The sequence below is a fragment of the Aulonocara sp. 'chitande type north' Nkhata Bay genome, linkage group LG1, assembly GCF_057382095.1.
Source record: "Aulonocara sp. 'chitande type north' Nkhata Bay isolate Kocher_YH1m ecotype deep benthic linkage group LG1, A_spYH_male_GT1.1, whole genome shotgun sequence".
In the NCBI taxonomy this organism is placed as follows: Eukaryota; Metazoa; Chordata; class Actinopteri; order Cichliformes; family Cichlidae; genus Aulonocara; species Aulonocara sp. 'chitande type north' Nkhata Bay.
Genome location: NC_141344.1, coordinates 4,899,190 through 4,918,019, shown reverse-complemented (window position 1 = coordinate 4,918,019; position 18,830 = coordinate 4,899,190). Strand labels below are relative to the sequence as shown.

Sequence of the window (18,830 nt, the reverse complement as noted above, 5' to 3'; positions counted from 1 at the left end):
GCTAGTGAGTGAGAGCTCTCCAGCCTGCAACGCTGGCTCCCTGTTTGGTGCATTGCCTTTGTGTCACGGCCTTACCGTCCAGCACAGGCCCACTCAGGGAGCTGGGACTTTGTGACTGAGCTTGAGTATCTTGTTCGAGTTCACTCTTGAGGCTCATCTGTCTGCGGACAGCACGTAGTGACAGTGCTGGGGGTGGACCTTTGGGTCATTGCCTTGCTCAGCCCTCCACTTCAGCAGGTCCCCTCCTTGTCTGTCAACAGCACTGGGCGGCTTCGGCTCTGTGGATGGACAGGTCTCATCCCTAGCTTGACCTGCTACTATAGGCTGTGCCCCCCTGGCCTGCTGCCCGCTTTGCGGCTTACACTCGCTGTGGTGAGTAAGAGTTCTTCAGCCTGTAGCGCCGACTCTTTGTCTGGCATTGCCTGCATGTTGCAGGATCGTACTTGGCAGCCCGGTGTGCTGCGCTCCCTGGTGGTCTGCCTCGTGGTTCCCGGGCTGACCTTGAGCGGCTGATCACTTGAGGTCCTGCATCCTGCACAACCAGTTCGGGCCAGTCTAGCATCTGCAGACTGCTGCCTCCAATCCCCCTGCTTGGCCTTCGCGTCTTTGTCAATAGTTTATTGCACCCTTCACTCTCGGCGGTTCGGTTGTACTGTCTCATCGCGGGGTGTCTTACAGAGTTACCCCGTACATATGTAACGGTGTGGAGAGATAGTCTTGATATGCTAGAGAACATACGATTACTGTGTAGCTTTGGTTCTTTTAGTGAGAAACTATCTCTCCACTGTCAGGCTGCTCGAACACGCCCTCTGATCAAACTATCACCGGTGTCAAGTCTGCACAGCTGTTTTATACATGAGCTGTGGGGTGTAGCCGGGCGTGCCGGAGTGTCTTAAGTAAATATCCTTGTGCCACGACCAAGGGGAGTCGTACCCCGTACATATGGAATATGTGATGGTGTGGAGAGATAGTCTTTCACTAACGTACAGTAACCGTACGCTATCAAAGTGTGGGTAAATAAGAAACCTTTCATGTTGTAAGTGTCTCTGAGCAGCCACCGGTTCCACGTGGTGATATGACCACTGTTTACCCAAAATACACTTTTTAAAGGGTTCTCTACCTATATGCAGGGTACCGCTGTTTTTTTCTGACATTCTTTGTTGTAAACATTAAATTAGTACACTTTTTATTTTTAAACTATGAGTTACCATATGATAATGATACTGAACAAAACTGAGATTTTCACTTTAGAATTCCCGTAACTCGTAAATGTCCATAGGGTGAAGGTAATAAGACAGCTATTACTGTTATTACTAACACCACAGCCTTTAGTGATTCACAATGTGCTTTAATATAAAATAATTTTCAGACCAGTTCAATTACAATAAAGCAAAATACTGTGTGTGCAATAAATCAACATAACAGCCTCTTAAAATACTAAACTAATGCCAGGTGAGTTTCATTTAAAACTAAGATCTAATGTGCAGACTGGTGAAAATGCGACAAAATATCAATTTTATGTTGTTTTGCCTCTGATCTCTGAAAGCGAGTGTAAAAAGAGACAGGTGATCTATCCTCTAACAATAAGATAAACTGCTTGCCACAAAAACTCTGTCTATTGCAATAAAAAGAAAACTTCAAACTAAATTTGAGCTGTTAAAATCTTCACACTTAATACATTCACATACATTTTTTTTAGTGTCAGCTGATCTCTTATCTGATACAATTTCTTCTTGAACTCATGTATACAACAATGTTTCCAAGTTAATATAGCATTAAACATTCCAACAGCACACACAAAGGAACTTCTCGGGGTATTGGTAGTTGTGTGTAAGCTAGGTGCTGGTGCTTCGTGTTTCATTGCTTGTCTTAGTAACTGCAGTTTTAGCCTTTCTCAGTGACATCATAAACCACAGGAAGATGAAGAAACCTGCATGGAACAAGCATGAGAGAGGGAGAGAAGTAAATGTTTAGACTGTGTACAGGAGATGCAATGAGTACGCACATTTGAAAATGAAAGTAGTAATTCATCTGTGTGTCAGAATCTGCAGGATGTGCAGATTGTAAGTTGTGAAGGACCAAAACGCAGACGCTTGGAGACAGATTGATTGAAACTTAAAGTAAGTCATTCATTTAATAGAATAGTTTAATAGAATAGAATAGAATTCTATTAAACGTCATTACGTCAAAAGCAAGATGGCGCCGGTGTGCATGGCTGACCGTCTTCGACCACGTCTCCGCCTTGGCGTTGTACTTCTCGTTGTTTTATCTTTGGTTTTATGTTCTCTAGGTGATTGTACACTATTAACTTATGACAGAGACACGCTCCTGAATCTTCGGTTTTCCTGTTCTCAACGACCTGACTGCCCTGGGACCGCCGGTGCCGCTATCCCCCTGATGCCTGTCTTCCCTACCTATGTGACCTATCCTCCTCTCTCCATGCTCCGTAGGAAACGCCTCAGGAAACGGGGTAGGAGGAGTGGCGTCCGTGTCCGCGTTAAGGCTTATCTCAGAGCCATGGCTGTGGACTACCCTTCTACAAGCCGTGAGCTATCCCGTTTCTTCCACTATCTCAGCAGCCGCTTTGCGGCTAGATTGCTAACCCACCGTTGGATTTGCTCAGTCGGCTCTCAAACCTACTCTGCTCGCCCAGTGGCTTACCACTCTGCCCGACCTTGGATAACACCGTCTGGCCGCGGTGTTCAACATAACAACCTGTGTTCCTTGCGACGGGCTACTTCTAAGGTCCTGGCCCCCCGGACTCGGTTGGCCTTATTTAATGTTAGGTCTCTTTCAAATAAGGCCTTCCTCCTAAATGACTTTTTTCTCACCTCGGGACTGGATGTCCTATTCCTAACGGAGACCTGGACTTCTCCGGGTGAGTTTATCTCCTTCTCTGAGCTTCTACCTCCTGACTGTGCCTTCTTTAGCTCACCTAGGCTAACTGGTAGAGGTGGTGGCTTAGCCTTGGTTTTCAAAAATAAACATGATGCACGGCTGCTATCCTCTCCAACCTATTCCAGTTTTGAAGTTCAGCTATTGGAACTGACTGGCTCTCGGACCACTTTGTGTGTCGTGGTTTATCGTCCGCCTAAATACCATTTGCATTAAGGAAATTAGGAATACTGGTCTCTCTGATCATTCCCCGGTCATCTTCGATGTAGACCTGGGTGATACTGGACAATACCTAAACTCTCCTTTTTATCCTACGCGTACTATTAATGCCGATACTGTGGTCAATTTTACTACGTCTTTTGTTAACTCCCCGCTTAGTATGCTGGATTGTTCTACCCCACTCACACTTGAGAACTCTACAAATACTCTTTTAAACACCTGTTCCTCGATTCTTAACATTGTTGCACCTATCAAAATGAAACGCCCTCGTACTTACTCACAATGCTGGTTAAATGATTCTGTTCGCGCTCTACGACGTATATGTCGGCGTGATGAGAGGAAATGGAGGAGTGATAGACTTCAGTCTTCTTATGATATTTTGCGTATTAGCCGCTCGAAGTTCCAAACTGCTGCCAGAACGGCTAAAGCGGCGTTTCTCTCTAAAATTATTTCAACTAATGGTGATAATCCACGTATTCTATTTAAAATCTTTAACTCTGTGGTGAACCCCCGTCCCTCTATGCCACTGCTGTCTTCCCCGGGTCTTTGTGGAAAATTCTCAAACTATTTTTTAGATAAAGTTTTATCCCTTAGATCTACTCTTCCTCTGGTGACTGATTGTATGTCTACCCCTGATTTTTCGGCCACTTTTTATCAATTTGAACCCGTTTCCCTCTCCACTCTGAAGCGTCTAATTGATAAGTTGAACAATACTAACTGTGTACATGATGCTCTCCCATCCCGTATTGTCAAGGATTGTTTCAGTGTAATTGGACCTTGTTTATTGTCCATATTGAACTTCTCCTTGCTCTCTGGCTATGTACCTTCAGCTCTCAAGCATGCCATAATCCAACCTGTTCTAAAAAAAAGTAACCTTGAGCTTAGTGATTTTGCCAATTTTAGACCAATTTCTAAGCTTCCCTTTCTGGCTAAAATACTTGAGAAGGTGGTTCTGCTCCAACTGCAGACCTACCTTGATGAGAATAATATAAATGACATGGTTGATCATAATATCCTATTAGCGAGACTAGAGCACACTGTAGGCATTAAGGGCGCTGCCCTGGACTGGTTTAAATCCTATCTCTCCAATCGGCTCTCTACGGTACATCTGGCTACATCCTCTTCTTCAGCTGTACCTGTTTGCTGTGGTGTCCCCCAGGGATCTGTGCTGGGCCCTACCCTCTTCTCATTATACATGCTTCCTTTAAGTGCCATCTTTGAGAAATACCATATTGCTTATCACTATTATGCAGATGATATCCAGCTCTATTTTGAGCTAAACGACGATCTGGCTCTGTCTCTGAATAACCTCCGAGATTGCATGACTGAGGTCAGGAAGTGGTTGTTGGCGAATACTCTTATCCTTAATGATAAGAAAACTGAGATTATGATTTTTGGTAGTAATGCCCTTCGTGCCAAACTCCGGGATGCCTTTGGTTTTCTTAGTAGCTCTCTCTCTGATACTGTCAGGAATCTGGGTGTCTTTTTTGACAGCTCTTTTTCACTTGACAAACAAGTGTCTGCTGTTGTCAGATCTAGCTTTTACCAGCTTCGCCTTATCTCTAAGGCTAGGCGCTATATCCCGTATAAAGATCTAGAAAAGCTCATCCACGCCTTTGTAACGTCGAGGCTAGACTATTGTAATTCACTCTATTGTGGTCTCCACTCTTCCCTTTTACATAGACTACAGACAGTTCAGAATGCTGCAGCTCGCATTCTAACTAAAACCAGCAAGTTTGCCCACATTACCCCTGTCCTTGCCGATCTGCACTGGTTGCCTGTCAAATATCGTATTCAATTTAAAATTTTGTTGTTTACTTTTAAAATTACTAACAACACTGCACCCAGCTATCTTAAAGATCTTTTAAACCCTTATGCTCCTGCTAGGGCTTTAAGGTCATCGTCACAGTTACTGCTGGCTCAGCCCAGATCTCGACTTAAGACTAGAGGTGATCGATCGTTTGCTTTTGTCGCACCTGTGCTGTGGAACAATCTCCCGATTGGCATCCGGGCATCTGATTCTATTCATTCTTTTAAATCACAGCTTAAAACATATTTTTTTAGACTTGCCTTCTCCACCTTTTAATTGCTGGTTTGTTTGTTTGTTTGGTTTGGTTTGTTTGCTTGGTTGCTGTGACCTATTGACCTCATGTATTTATCCCCTCCTATCTTTCTATTGGTGTCTTTTATTATGGTGCTACAGCTTTTATCTTGCTATTACCCATGTGCTGTAGTCATTCTTATTGGTGGCTTTTATCTGTGAACATAACTCGTTATTTTTATTTTTTCGTTATTAATGTTTGAACCTTTTTATTGTTCTATGTAAAGCACTTTGGTATGCCCAAGGCTTTTAAATGTGCTCTATAAATAAAGATTGTTGTTGTTGTTGTTGTTGTAGAATAGAATAGAATAGAATAGAATATACCTTCATTGTCATTGTACATGTACAATGCAAAAACACCACAGGCTGACTAACATGAGTACAAAGGGAAACTGAAGTCTACAGATTTAAAAACACACTAACTAGAACATAAAGCCAAGGAGAGATGCAGGAGCAAAGAAAGGAAGAACAAAAACACTGGGAAGCAAGTAACAGAAACAGGTGCTTTTTGAAAAGGATCCATGTAGACAGTGACAATATATATACCGAAGGTTGATTTGAGGAGCGAAGAGAGGTGGGGAGAACAAGACATGGCTGAACAGGATGATCAGACAACACAAGGGAAGTAAAACTCATGACTACAAACAAGGAACACAAACTCTAAAATAAAACAGGAAGTGAGATAACTAACCATGGAAAATACAGAAACATGACTAAACTAAATACAGGGTTCCTGAAATAAAAGGATGAGTACACAGAGGGTGGCAGAAATTAACACAGTAAACACAGGGGACACAAGATAACCATGATGAATACAACACTAGCAACTATAAACAGAAGCATGGGTTTTTCACCATGAGAGAGCTAAATGGATTTATTTTCCATGTATAATAGAAAGTGCTTTCCCTTAAACGTAATATGCTTCTCTCAGAAATGCAGTGCAAACAATATTATACAGTAGACTTTTAGAAGCCTATGAATTCTTTAGTCTATTTTTAAAATTTGAAAATATTCTGTGACTTTCCAAAACCTCGAATCACTATGAAATAATATATTTTTTAATTATTGTAAATGACCTGGCCACCTGCATTACTTCGTTTCCCATGCGGGGGCCACACAGAAACTTGTGACATACAATAGCTCTAAAATCATGACAGAATTGATCTTAATTGATTTTACTTCTCTGACATCATTACCAAAAACAGTCATAATGCGCGGGTCTTATCTGCTACAGTTGACAGGCCAACAAACCCTCCTGTGTGAGTGGCAGCTGAATTTCATTCGACCATGGCCTGCAATGACCTTGCCAAATTCTTCACAGACAAAATCCAAAAGATTAGACAAGCAATTGGTTCATCAACAGCAGATTCAGGATGTGTACTGTGCCCACCGAAAAACTGTTTAAACACCATGAAACAGTTTCACCCTATTAACAGCAAAGACCTGGAGGACATCTTAGGTCAACTGAACTCCTCTTGCTGTTTAGATGTCCTGCCAACACGTTTCTTTCAAAAAGGTCTCAAAGGCTTTGGAGTCAGACCTGTTACAGCTCGTCCACCTTTCTTTAATGTCAGGTGTCAGGTAAACTGAAAACGGACAATCTTGACAAGACATGAATGAACAACTACAGGCCGATCTCAAATCTCCCATTTTTAAGTAAGATCATTGAAAAAGGAGTTTCTCAAAAGCTCAATTACTTCTTGACACAGAATAACTGATATGATGCCTTCCAGTCATGTTTTAGACAGAACCACAGCACTGAAACCGCTCTGACCAAAGTGTTTAATGACATATGTCTGAATACAGACAGTGGAAAAATGTCAGTCTTTGTTTTGCTGGATCTCAGTGCAGCATTTGATACTGTTGACCACAACATATTACTCAAACGACTGGAGAACTGGGCAGGTCTTTCAGGACTGTACTAAACTGGTTCAAAATATACTTGCAAAACAGGAAATACTTTGTATCAATAGGTAACTTCATATCTGAGCAGACAAGTATCACATGTGGAGTTCCCCAAGGTTCCATCTTGGGACCCCTTCTGTTTAACATGTACATGCTCCCACTGGCACAGATTATAAAGAACAACAAAATAAACTATCATAGCTATGCAGATGACACACAACTATATATCACAATGTCACCAGGAGACCGAGGCCCTGTACAGGCTCTTGGTAAATGCATTGAGGAAATTAATGTCTGGTTGTGCCACAATTTTCTCCAGCTAAACAAAAATAAAACTGAAGTAATAATCTTTGGTGCCAAAGAAAAACAATTACAGGTCACCAGAGAACTTCAATCTATACATCTAAAAACCACAAACCAGGCGAGAAATTTAGGTGTAGTGATGGATGCAGACCTAAACTTAGAAAAACACATTAAGACAATAACAAAGTCAGCTTACTACCACCTCAAGAATATTTAATGTCTCTGTAAAGCACTTTGAATCACCTTGTTGTTGAATTGTGCTATATAAATAAACTTGCCTTGCCTTAACATAAAAATGGTTATACAGACCTTGCAGTGAGTTCAGGATGCAGAAGAGGTAGATGCCAGGAGTGGTCAGGTATCCAAAAGAGAAGAAGACCAGGCCCCAGGTAATGCCGAGCAGAGTCATGACTCCCAGCAGGGTACAAATGTCTTTCTTGGCTCTGTCACGGTTACTCTGCCCAAACTGATTTGCCAAATATAGAATGACACAGGAGATTATATACAATCTCACACAGTAAGACAAATGTGTTTAAATAGTCAATACTAAAGTATGTTTTTTTTTTGTTTGTTTGTTTTTAGATAAATGACTACAAAATACAATACAGTGCTGAAAAGATTTAAAGGAACACTTTAAAAACACAACAGATCTCATTGCAAAAAAATGAGATGTTGGATGGTGTCTTTAAGGATCTCCTCACAGATCTGGACCAGTGCATCACTGAGCTTCTGGACAGTTAAGCTGTAACCTGGCACCATCGGATGGACCAAAACATAATGTCCCAGAGGTGTTCTATTGAATTTAGGTCAGATAGGTGTGGGGGCAGTTAATGGTATCAGGTCTTTCTTCCTTCAGGAGCTGCCAAATGAGTCTTTGAATTGTCATGCACCAGGAGGAACCAAGAAACCACTGATCCAATTTAGGGTCTGACAATGGATCAAGGATATCCTGATATCTAATGGCATCCATACCTCTCGCTGTTTATTTCATTAACGTCAAATCAGCTGAGGCTGATTAACACTCCCTCTGCTACTTAACTGACCAGATCAGTATCCCAGAAGTTTACTTCATCAAGTTGGCTTAATGCTACACTCTGAATAAAAAGTGTTCCTTTATTTTTTTCTGAGAATTTACTTGGTCTTAAAAGCTAACAGACAACCCATCCCACAGTTCATCCTTTAAAAGGAACGACTAATGTAAAATAAAAATTAACAATAGTGATGACTAGAGTTAGCCTTTATTTTTCTTGTTATATAAAACTACCAGTTGTTTATAAGACTAATTCATTATTGTTATTTGTAAGCTTTCATAGGACATGTTGACAATAGCAACACAAAACTGCCCAGTACCTCTGTGGTTTTGCGTAGAGTCCAAACTCGTCTGATTGTCACCGCAAACATGATCATGTTAAAGAGGAACACCAAGATGAATGGTCCCAGTGTAGTCCCCATCTTGACCTTGTCATTGGTTATATAGCATCTAAAAGAAAGGGAGTTCAGATGACCCATGTTTCAGTTAAGAAGTACTTTCTGTAATAGAAATCTTATTGCAGGCGTATTGATGCATGCCCAATCATCCAGGATGGGAAATCGCCCCAAAAGCTTGATTCTGTTCATATGGACGTAGTGTTTTCATTGCAAGAAACTTTTCGTCACTCATCCAAGTGACTTCTTCAGTCTCAGCTGACTGCAGGTTTCCCCAGCCTTTCCCACATTTGAATGAGTGATGAAACGTTTCTCCTACTGAAAACATTACATTCAGATGAACAGAATTAACTTTTTTGGGGGTGGGTATAACGGATAATTTAGATGCATGTGGTGAAATATACCAGAGACTTCTCCATATAGGCAAATAAGTGTTTGGTAAAATTGAGTTTGATTCCTATCCTTTGTATGACACTTTTCCCTCTACACTGTACATGCGTACACCAACAGTTAATAAATAAATATGAATTGTTATTTTAAATTTTCTTTATTCAATTTTAGATGCTTGGAGATATTTTCCTTACATATCAGTGTTGTTGGATTTAGATGCGTCCAGAGAGACAGGACTGTAAAAGCCTCTGTCTATGATCACCACCACTGACACAATGACTGCAGGAACACCTGAAAAACAAGAACTGTTATTTAGATGATGATGATGATGATGATAAACAGCTTCATGCCTAAATTATTCCACTCACCCCATCCCACCACACTGAGTTTGAGCAGGTATCTCTTGATGTAGATGTTGAAGACTTTGACTAAGAGAAGGTAGAAATGAAATCCCTCCAAAGCCATCCAGCTGAAAGTAGTCAGCAGGGAGTAGTGAAGGGCAAGAGCCATGTATAAACAGACCCCAGTGGAGGACACTGCTGCCACCCTGGAACTTAGCAGGAAGTGCAGGTTGAGGAGGATCAGGGCAATCACGAGGTTGATGTGGACCTTCATAGAAACATCTTCTCTGACCTTTCTGGCAAATGCAGATGTGATTCATGGTAAGTCACATCTTTTTTAGTATTATTCTGTTTGGAATACAATTAGACCAAATCTACATGTATGATGTGATAAGGAACAAAGATTAAAACAAAGAAAAAAGACAAAAAGGTTATTAATTGACTGTGGTGTTAAAAAAGTCAGGACTGGAAGGCGATAGTACATGCTGAATAGTCAATGGGATAGGAGGAGTCTAATAACAAAAGCAGAGACAGAAAGGATGAAGAATGTCATTAAATTAATTACCTATTTGTGATGAAGAGCAAAACAGTGATGACCAGGGCAAAAAGAGAGAGACTGCAGCCAATCAGAGTGATGTATGTTAAAATCTCCTGGTCTTTAGGTGAGAGGGACCCAGTGCCATTTGTATCAGAGCCAGAAACAGGCAGCTGTGCAGAAAATACACACTCACTTTATTTTGCAGCATTTTGATTGTGAGAAGTAGTCAGTGAGTAGAAATTAAACATAAGACACGCAAACAGTGAAGCAGTAAAGTCAATAAAAAATAAGCAACAGGAATAGAGGAGGTGTATGCAAGAGTACAGTTCGATACAATAAAATAAGCCGGAGACAGACACGTGATTGGGGAAATACAGTCTTGTTTGTCCAGTTTTAGTATTTCTTTTCTTCATCATTCAAGTCTTTGGCTATATCAAATTAAAATCACAACACCCTGAACACGGTTTTTATTTCAGAAAGTTTTCAGTAAATTAGGTGTTGTAAAACAAAGATGTAGATGAGGAAAAGTAAGTCACAGATAAGATAATCAATGATAAATCAATGAGCCAATGAACTGTGCGTGAGAACAGATGACACTAACAAAAGAATGAAGATTGTAGTCATGGTGTAAAGGGAGCATTTGTAACAGAAAAAGATTACTTTTGTTCACATTGGGGCATCTAGTGATAGTATCAGGAATCACACGACGTAGGCAGGGCACACCCAGTGCAGCTACACTCTTAATAACACACTATAGTTGAGGAAACATTTTGGCAAGAGATGAGTGTTGTACGTTGTACAGTATAAATGAATCTTTTTTGTTTTAACATATATTAAACATACTGTAAAGTCAGTACTATGAAAGTCTTGAGTCACACCTCATGTCTTTATATTTAGCTTCTAATTCTTCAGAAAAGGCTGATGCACATTAAATTACATAAGAACTGTACTGAAAATCACTGGTAACATGCCTGATGGAGGAATGACATTTTTTGGTTCACATTTTTTTATATGGAGTAGGTCAGGAGAGAGATACAACAGTGAGTGTCTGCAGCTGTCTGTAGAACACAGCGGGGGCTCTGTTATGTTTACACAGTGGTGTTGAAAATCTTATCAAAGTTGATGTAATTATGAACACAGTAAAGGTACTGTCAGATTTTGTTTGTCCATGCAATACTATGTGTTGACAGTTTCAGCATTAAAATGATTCCAAAGATACTATTACTACAGTTAAAGAGTAGAAGAGAAGAAAAAACCACAACATTATTGAAGCGTTATTATCCAATCATCCTGACAGAGAGTGGAGCAAGAGGCAGACAACATCCAAAAAGAGCTTTGAATGTCCTTCAAGAAGTTATTCTTCAAAAATTTGACAACTGCTTAAAGGAATTACAATAGAAAGTTTGACTATGTGAGTTAAGGCTGAAGTTGGCCATTACACACAACAACTTTTTACCAAAGCATCAGAACCAGATAGCTAAACTGTGTCCAACTCAGCGTGAAATTGTTGGATTGTTAGCAACACACCTGCTAAAAGAGATTTCCCATTTTATTACTGAGGTGTTTGTCTATATTTTGTTGATCGAGTTTCCCTCAAGTCTAAAGACATGTAAGTCCTGAAATTCCACTTTTTTAGAATGAAAAATTGTCCGTCCTACCAGAAGCACAGCAAAGTATGTGAGATGGTCACAGGAACAGGTGACATTATTCTGACCACGAGTCCATAGAGTAATGCATCCATCCTCACTAAAAGCTGATACATCAAAAATAGAGATCAGTGATACATAAGATGTTTTTATATCCAAGTCAGATCAGATCAGCTTTGTGATCTTAAGACAAAACACAAACAACAATGACTGAAGGTTATTTAAAAAATATTAATGTTTTACATTATTCTTGGCAGATGTGATGCTTGGTTACTCACTGTTTGGTGAGAAGTTAATGAACTGACACGAGGGTTTTTGGGTGTCCTGTGACACAGAAATATTGCATGTTTAAATACTATATATGCCTAACTTTTTTTTTTATTAACTTTTGCTAAACAAAAGATAAAATATATTTAATAATATAATATTGTAAAAGGCACATCTGCAGTAAATGACAACATTAAGTACATTTATTTCCTTGGTTAGGTTTATAGTGATGTTGACACGCTGCTGTAGTCCTGATATCCTCTTGCGCTGCACACTCAGGCCAAACAGTCTTCTGTCATAAACGTCAGTCTACAATAAAACACATATTCCTCAGTTTTTTTTTTGAGAAAATATTTATTTAAGATTTGTTGTCTATTATGAAATAATTTTAATGTAATTTACATTTTATTAAAAGGTTGTAGTGATTTTTCCCTGGTGTACCAACTTTTCTACATAAAAATATACATAGAAGTGTCTTTAATATATACCACATTTATATTTTGTGCATTATTGCTAAAGACCTTCAGCACATTTGCGTTTAAATATATAACTCATCCTCTTCCTGTTTGAAAGTTGAACAAATTGATTAACTCTTACTGATTAGAGCAGTTCCCATAGCTGTCTTTTAATGTATAAAATTAAACTAATTTAATGTAAATAAATAAATGACTAACAATATTTCACTTATTGTTCCTGTGGCAAAACATTCTTTTATGTTTAAAATATGAAGACATTAAACCATAAAGAACAATGTTAAGTCCAAACTTATTGCTCCTTCATGAGACACATCCAATCCATTTATTAAATCATGGAGGCAATAACGTACTGGACACAAAGTTATTTGTACATTGTTACATGTGTTGGAGCTTTCATGTACTGCATATATGAATTAATATTTGTAGCTTGGGAGAAATGCTATTATATGGCATAAAGGTATTTTGAATACACAGCAGGGTAAATAATCATTGCAGTTTTAAAACTGTTTCTCCACATGAAGATATCTGTGCGAGTTAACTCAAAATAAATTGCTATATTTTTGTCACTAGTTTGATGTGCAGAGGCACGGCAGGTTCCAAATAAATCTTTATAAAATCTACACATCTGTCTTCCTGACATGAACATAAAAGCAATCACTTTACTGTTCTGCCAGCAACTCTATCCGATAATTATCATATATTTCCAAATGAAGCTGAGGCTGAAGCACTTTTGGTGTATAAGCAGCTAATTTTAAACAATTGACATGTAATGTGTGTAGAATTGATTTTATTACAATGCAGTGTTTTACTACAAAAAACTATGAGACCTTGGGGCCTTTATGTGGATGTTACTTTAGCTATTCTAGTTTCCTAGAGGTCTGCACTAAGTAAAAAATCTATTATTTGTCTCCTGCTTTACTTCTCTAAAGTCAAGGGTCAATTATGTATATATGCTTATATTTTTGTTTGTTTGTTTTTAAATAATGTGACTTGAGCTGAATGGTGGCAGGTTTGAGTGCTCAGATGAAGGTCTGTTATCAAGATAGTGAGACAAAAGTTTCTTAATAATAAATAATGTTAAATGACTGGAAGATAAAATAAATATGGACCAAATGTTTGCTTATGTAAAAAGATTTTTTTTAGTAATGTTACTTGGCTAAAACAAGCTAAATCAACAAACGATTGTAGTTTAATTTACAGTGTAAAATCTATGTCTGTATAAAATTCAAGATTTTGTATAACAGAGTTTAATTTCTGACCTGGTATGTTTCTGGCCACTTAATCATGCAGAACACAATCTTGTTGTTTGGTCCAGCTTGCAGTTCACTCGGCAGCTGAACTCTCACTCTGCTGCTGGGAGGAGACTGGCCTGGTTGTACCTGCATATGCATCAACGTGCCAAAAACAGGAAGATGATGTGAATAAGAGTAACATTATTCTCAACTTAGCATATATCTAAACATGCATTATAAATTTAATGGAAATCCAAAACTACTCTTCAGCCATTTTAGTCCAAATGATCTCAAATTGCTGGAACTTGAGGAAAGTCATTAAGGTTCACAGACTCCGAAATGCAAAGCAGCAGGAAAGTTTAATCTACAGTATAAAGAACATGTTCAGATATTTCATAGCTAAAGCAATATCAAACAAGCTGTTTTGTGGCTTAGGGAAAATAAGGACAAAAGTAACTAAAAATACATGCACATTTGGACATCAATAGGATATAAACAATCTCAACCATTCCCAGCAGTTTTCAAGACCAAAACTTTAAACAAAACAGATATTGCCAGTTTTGCTGCTAAAAACTGTGAACAGCTTAAAATATCATTGTCACATTACACTATGAAATAATTTTTTAAACACCTGATTATCGCTGGCATAAATGTCGAGGCCTCTAAAGGTACGATTGGGTTTATACTGTAGGGCAACAACAGTGTCAGAAATAATTGATGAACTGGCCCCGCTTATTTCTTCTTCCTCTAGAATCTCTTGCAGCTCCTTAATGGCACTTGTTGAAAAGGATAAGAAAAAAAATCAGAATGCCACATTCTGATTAAAAATCTTACATTAATTACACACCACAGACCAAAGGTGTCAAAGTCAAGGCCAGCAGGTCAAATCCCGGAAAATAGATTTAAAGTTTGGCAACATGGTGTATTTTACAAAGGTGCAGAAACTAAGTCAGAGAAAAGAGTTTGTGAGCAGAATGAGGAAATCTGCCAATTGCAGACTTGCATGATCACTGATGTGCTGATGCAGTGAAGGAGTTTCAAGTAAAGCTGCACTTATGAGTGCACACTGTGCTTTGGAAAGTAAACCAGAAAAAGAAAATAAATTTCAAGCTGCATCACAACCCATTTGCTGCTGACGACGGAACTGCATTTTTACAGGTTCAAATGGAGCTGATACAGTGGCAGTATAACGGGACAATAGTGACCTGTTTTTATTTTCATTTTTGGAGCACCTTCATATTTTAAATTTTTATACATTTGACAGGATGTATTTTTTAGTTATTTCAGTCATTTTCTAAGAAAGAATATTGTATCCTGTCCTGTTTTTGTTCATATTTATGTTAGAAAAAACTTTCAGTTTTAATCTCTTCAGTAAATCCTGTTTGCCTGCGAACTAAAGTGTGCTTTGGGTTTTGGCCCCTTGTCTGATTGAGTTTGACACCCCTGCCATAAACCATCTGAAACACATTACCATCTCAACCCTTTTGATTTTGCTCCTATATACATATTTAATCTAACAGTTTTTCAAAATAGAAAACTCAAAAAAAGTTATTTAGAAGGAAAGTGTTTACTTGACAGCGTCATCACAGCTTCCGGTTTTAAAAATGTTGGCTAAAACTTCCTTACAGCATCTGCCTGTAATAATAAATTAATTAATTAATTAATCATATACACATTTTTACAACATTGAGTTAATTAAAGGTTCTACAGAATGTTTCACATGGAAACATGAGCCTTAAATATTAATAGTAAAGCATCTTACCGTTGCACTGGCCCCTGCAGGAAAACTGACCTGATGAACCTGGTCTGTTTCTACAGACTGGTGGTGAACTACGACATGCAGGAGGTTGGTGTGACAGGAAAAACACCAGCCAAAAGAGAAGCCACCACTTCATGCTGCGAAGTGCAGAGAATTAATTTAAAACAGTATCTGTGCTTTACAAACAATAATAGGCTTAGGTTATGGAAGAAGTTCACCCTCCGTCAAAGCAAATACTGCCTGATGAGATTAAGGTGTTATTAAGAAGCACTAAAACATAAGACTTTTGAATTTAAGAGACACATTTTTGTGAAATCTGTGGGTTCTAACAACTGTCTAAAGTCTACGAGGACACAGATAATTTTCTTTGGAAAAATACTTAACAGCACTGATGGAGAAACATCACCAACAATTATTATTATTATTATTATTATTATTATTATTTGACTGCTTGCTTTAGGGTTTGGCACACTGCATTCTCCTTTCTCACACCAACCGTCTGCATGTCCTCCTGTACTACATAGTTCTACATATCAAAACAGCACTTTTAACAGCATTGTACTTTATGTCATATTGCACACCATATTCAGTACAGACATTGAGAAGATCCTGTAACCCAGCACTGCTTGGACTAAAAATAACCAGGTCATCTGCATACATAAGATGATTTATCAATGTTTTACCTAATATACACCCAGTGTTACAGGCTCTCAGCTGTATGGACAAATCATCAACATATAGAATAAATAAATTGGGGATAAAATCCCACCCTGTCTGACACCATTGCTGACACCAAAGGGGGCAGAAATACTGCTTCCCCATTTAACCTGCATGTTCTGATGAGCGTACAAGTAAGAGAGAATCCTCACGATGTATTGAGGAACTCCCCATCTCTTCAGTTTATCAAAAGGTTTTCTGTGGTTCACTCGATCAAAAGCCTTAGAGGCATCAATGAAACACATGAGGACAGATGAATTTTTAGCCCTATACAAACTGACTATTTCCTTGAGTGCATATATGCACATGTCAGTGTCGTGCTTTGGTTTGAAGCCAAACAGATTAAACAGAGAAGAGATGAACACACTAATTCTGTCAAACAAGATTCTTTCTAACACCTTAGATAAAATACTGGCAAGTATCGGCCTATAATTATCCAAACAGCTCACTTTTGCAGCTTTGTCCTTCATAACTGGTACCAGTAAAATACACAGCATTAAGTCTGGTAATATGCCATGAATCATAAACCCAGTGAAACAGAGTGCTAGAAGAGGAGCTAGCCTTAAACTAGCATGTTTTAAATGTTCTGCAGTGATGTGATCCAAATCAGAAGCTTTGTTATCAGATAACCTATGAATGGCTTCATATACTTCATGTGTCCTTACACTTATTGTGTCATTACTCATGTCAAAATTGTCCTCGTATGGTTCACTTTTTATACAGTTAAACAACGCACTGTAATGCTGTCTCCATAATGCTGCAATGTTATCTGCCCCCCGAAACACCTTCAACAGTTGATGGTAGAGATGGTTTACAGTTATTGAGAGCTTTCACCTCTTTCCAAAAATCTGTCATATAATTACACAGCATTTTCCTGGACAAAGAATCTGCCAGCAGCTTTTCTTTGTGCAGGATGTCAGCAGTTTCACAAGCTATCATGGTTGATGTCCATCCCCTATACACTGACACTATACTGTTTATACTGTCTTTACAATTGACAGCAACCTGCAGTTTATCAAGCGTCACTGAGCAGTGCTTATCTTTAAATCTGACCTGTCTTTTCCCTCTCCTGTCCTGTCTTTCTACAACTTTCTGGATCTCTGAATGAATTAAACTCGCACTCTTTTCTCTCTCCATTAAATACAGCAGCTTTACCTTTAGCTAGCAACACACTGTGTAACAGAATCTTCTTCTGTATCTCCAGCTAGATTCTTAAGTACCACAACCAAAACTTGCGGACACCTGAACTCCTTCCAGCCCACTTTAACTCCCGAGTATAAACGCTAGAGAGCAGTGGTGTCAAACTTAATTTACATTGATCTTAAGTGGGTGGGCAGGACCAGTGAAAGGTGGAGTTGCAACTAACCAAATACCCTTTAAACATCATTTCAAGAGATTAAGAACAGTTTTCTCTTGTTCCTCTTCTTTTTAGTGAAGGCCTCAGTTGTAATTTCTGTCTTGCAATTGTTATCTGTTGTTGCATTAAGATTGTTTAGAGTTAACTCAAAACATGTGTGTTATCATCACATGCACTCATACTTGACTACTGAACCTAGAGTGAGGTGTACTTACTCAAGAGCGGGTTACATTTCGCCTGTCCATAATAATTCAAATGAAAAATTATTACCAAAATATACACTAGTCAAATCAAAATATGGGTAAAGTAGTAGAAAATTGACAAACTAACCTTTGTTAGATTAACCCTTGATAAAGTTTTCCCAAATATGGTAAATTCAATTCAATTCTATTTATAGAGATTAAGAGATAAGATAAGATAGAACTTTATTAATCCCTCGGGTGGGTTCCTCTGGGAAATTCGGTTTCCAAAAGCACTGCACCGACAGAAGTTACAGTTACAGAATGTTATATATATATATATATATATATATACACACACACACACACACACATATATATAAATACAGAGACAAATATAAATAAAATATACGAAGGGGATAAATAGAATAAATAGGAATAAAAAAATATATATATACAGCGCCAAATCACAACAAAAGTCGCCTCAAGGCGCTTTATATTGTTCAGTATGTCCTATAATAATAGATACAGAGAAAAACCCAACAATCATATGACCCCCTATGAGCAAGCACTTTGGCAACAGTGGGAAGGAAAAACTCCCTTTTAACAGGAAGAAACCTCCGGCAGAACCAGGCTCAGGGAGGGGCGGGGCCATCTGCTGGGACCGGAGAAGGAAGACAGGATAAAGAGAGACAGAGGTTAATAACAGATATGATTCAATGCAGAGAGGTCTGTTAATACATAGTGAGTGAGAAAGGTGACTGGAAAGGAAAAACTCAATGCATCATGGGAATCCCCGGCAGCCTACGTCTATTGCAGCATGACTAAGGGAGGATTCAGGGTCACCTGATCCAGCCCTAACTATATGCTTTAGCAAAAAGGAAAGTTTGAAGCCTAATCTTGAAAGTAGAGATAGTGTCTGTCTCCCGAATCCAAACTGGAAGCTGGTTCCACAGAAGAGGGGCCTGAAAACTGAAGGCTCAACAGGAAGGAACAACAAGTAAGCCTGCAGTGTGAGAGCGAAGTGCTCTAATAGGGTGATATGGTACTACAAGGTCATTAAGATAAGATGGGGCCTGA

At 38.8% G+C, this 18,830-nt stretch overlaps 1 protein-coding gene across 1 annotated transcript; it reads right to left on the bottom strand.

Annotated features, from left to right (window-relative positions):
- Positions 1–1,352: 1,352 nt before the first annotated feature.
- Positions 1,353–15,812, bottom strand: LOC147338551 (adhesion G protein-coupled receptor G2-like). The gene is made up of 13 exons (XM_086302455.1): positions 15,501–15,812; positions 15,310–15,373; positions 14,370–14,514; positions 13,766–13,885; positions 12,232–12,339; positions 12,042–12,087; positions 11,776–11,870; positions 10,145–10,287; positions 9,607–9,875; positions 9,433–9,529; positions 8,774–8,903; positions 7,733–7,889; positions 1,353–1,930 (listed from the first exon to the last, which is right to left on the bottom strand). Exons 1-13 carry the CDS (start codon positions 15,631–15,633, stop codon positions 1,836–1,838), a joined length of 1,602 nt encoding a protein of 533 aa, XP_086158581.1. The 5' UTR covers positions 15,634–15,812; the 3' UTR covers positions 1,353–1,835.
- Positions 15,813–18,830: the final 3,018 nt, after the last annotated feature.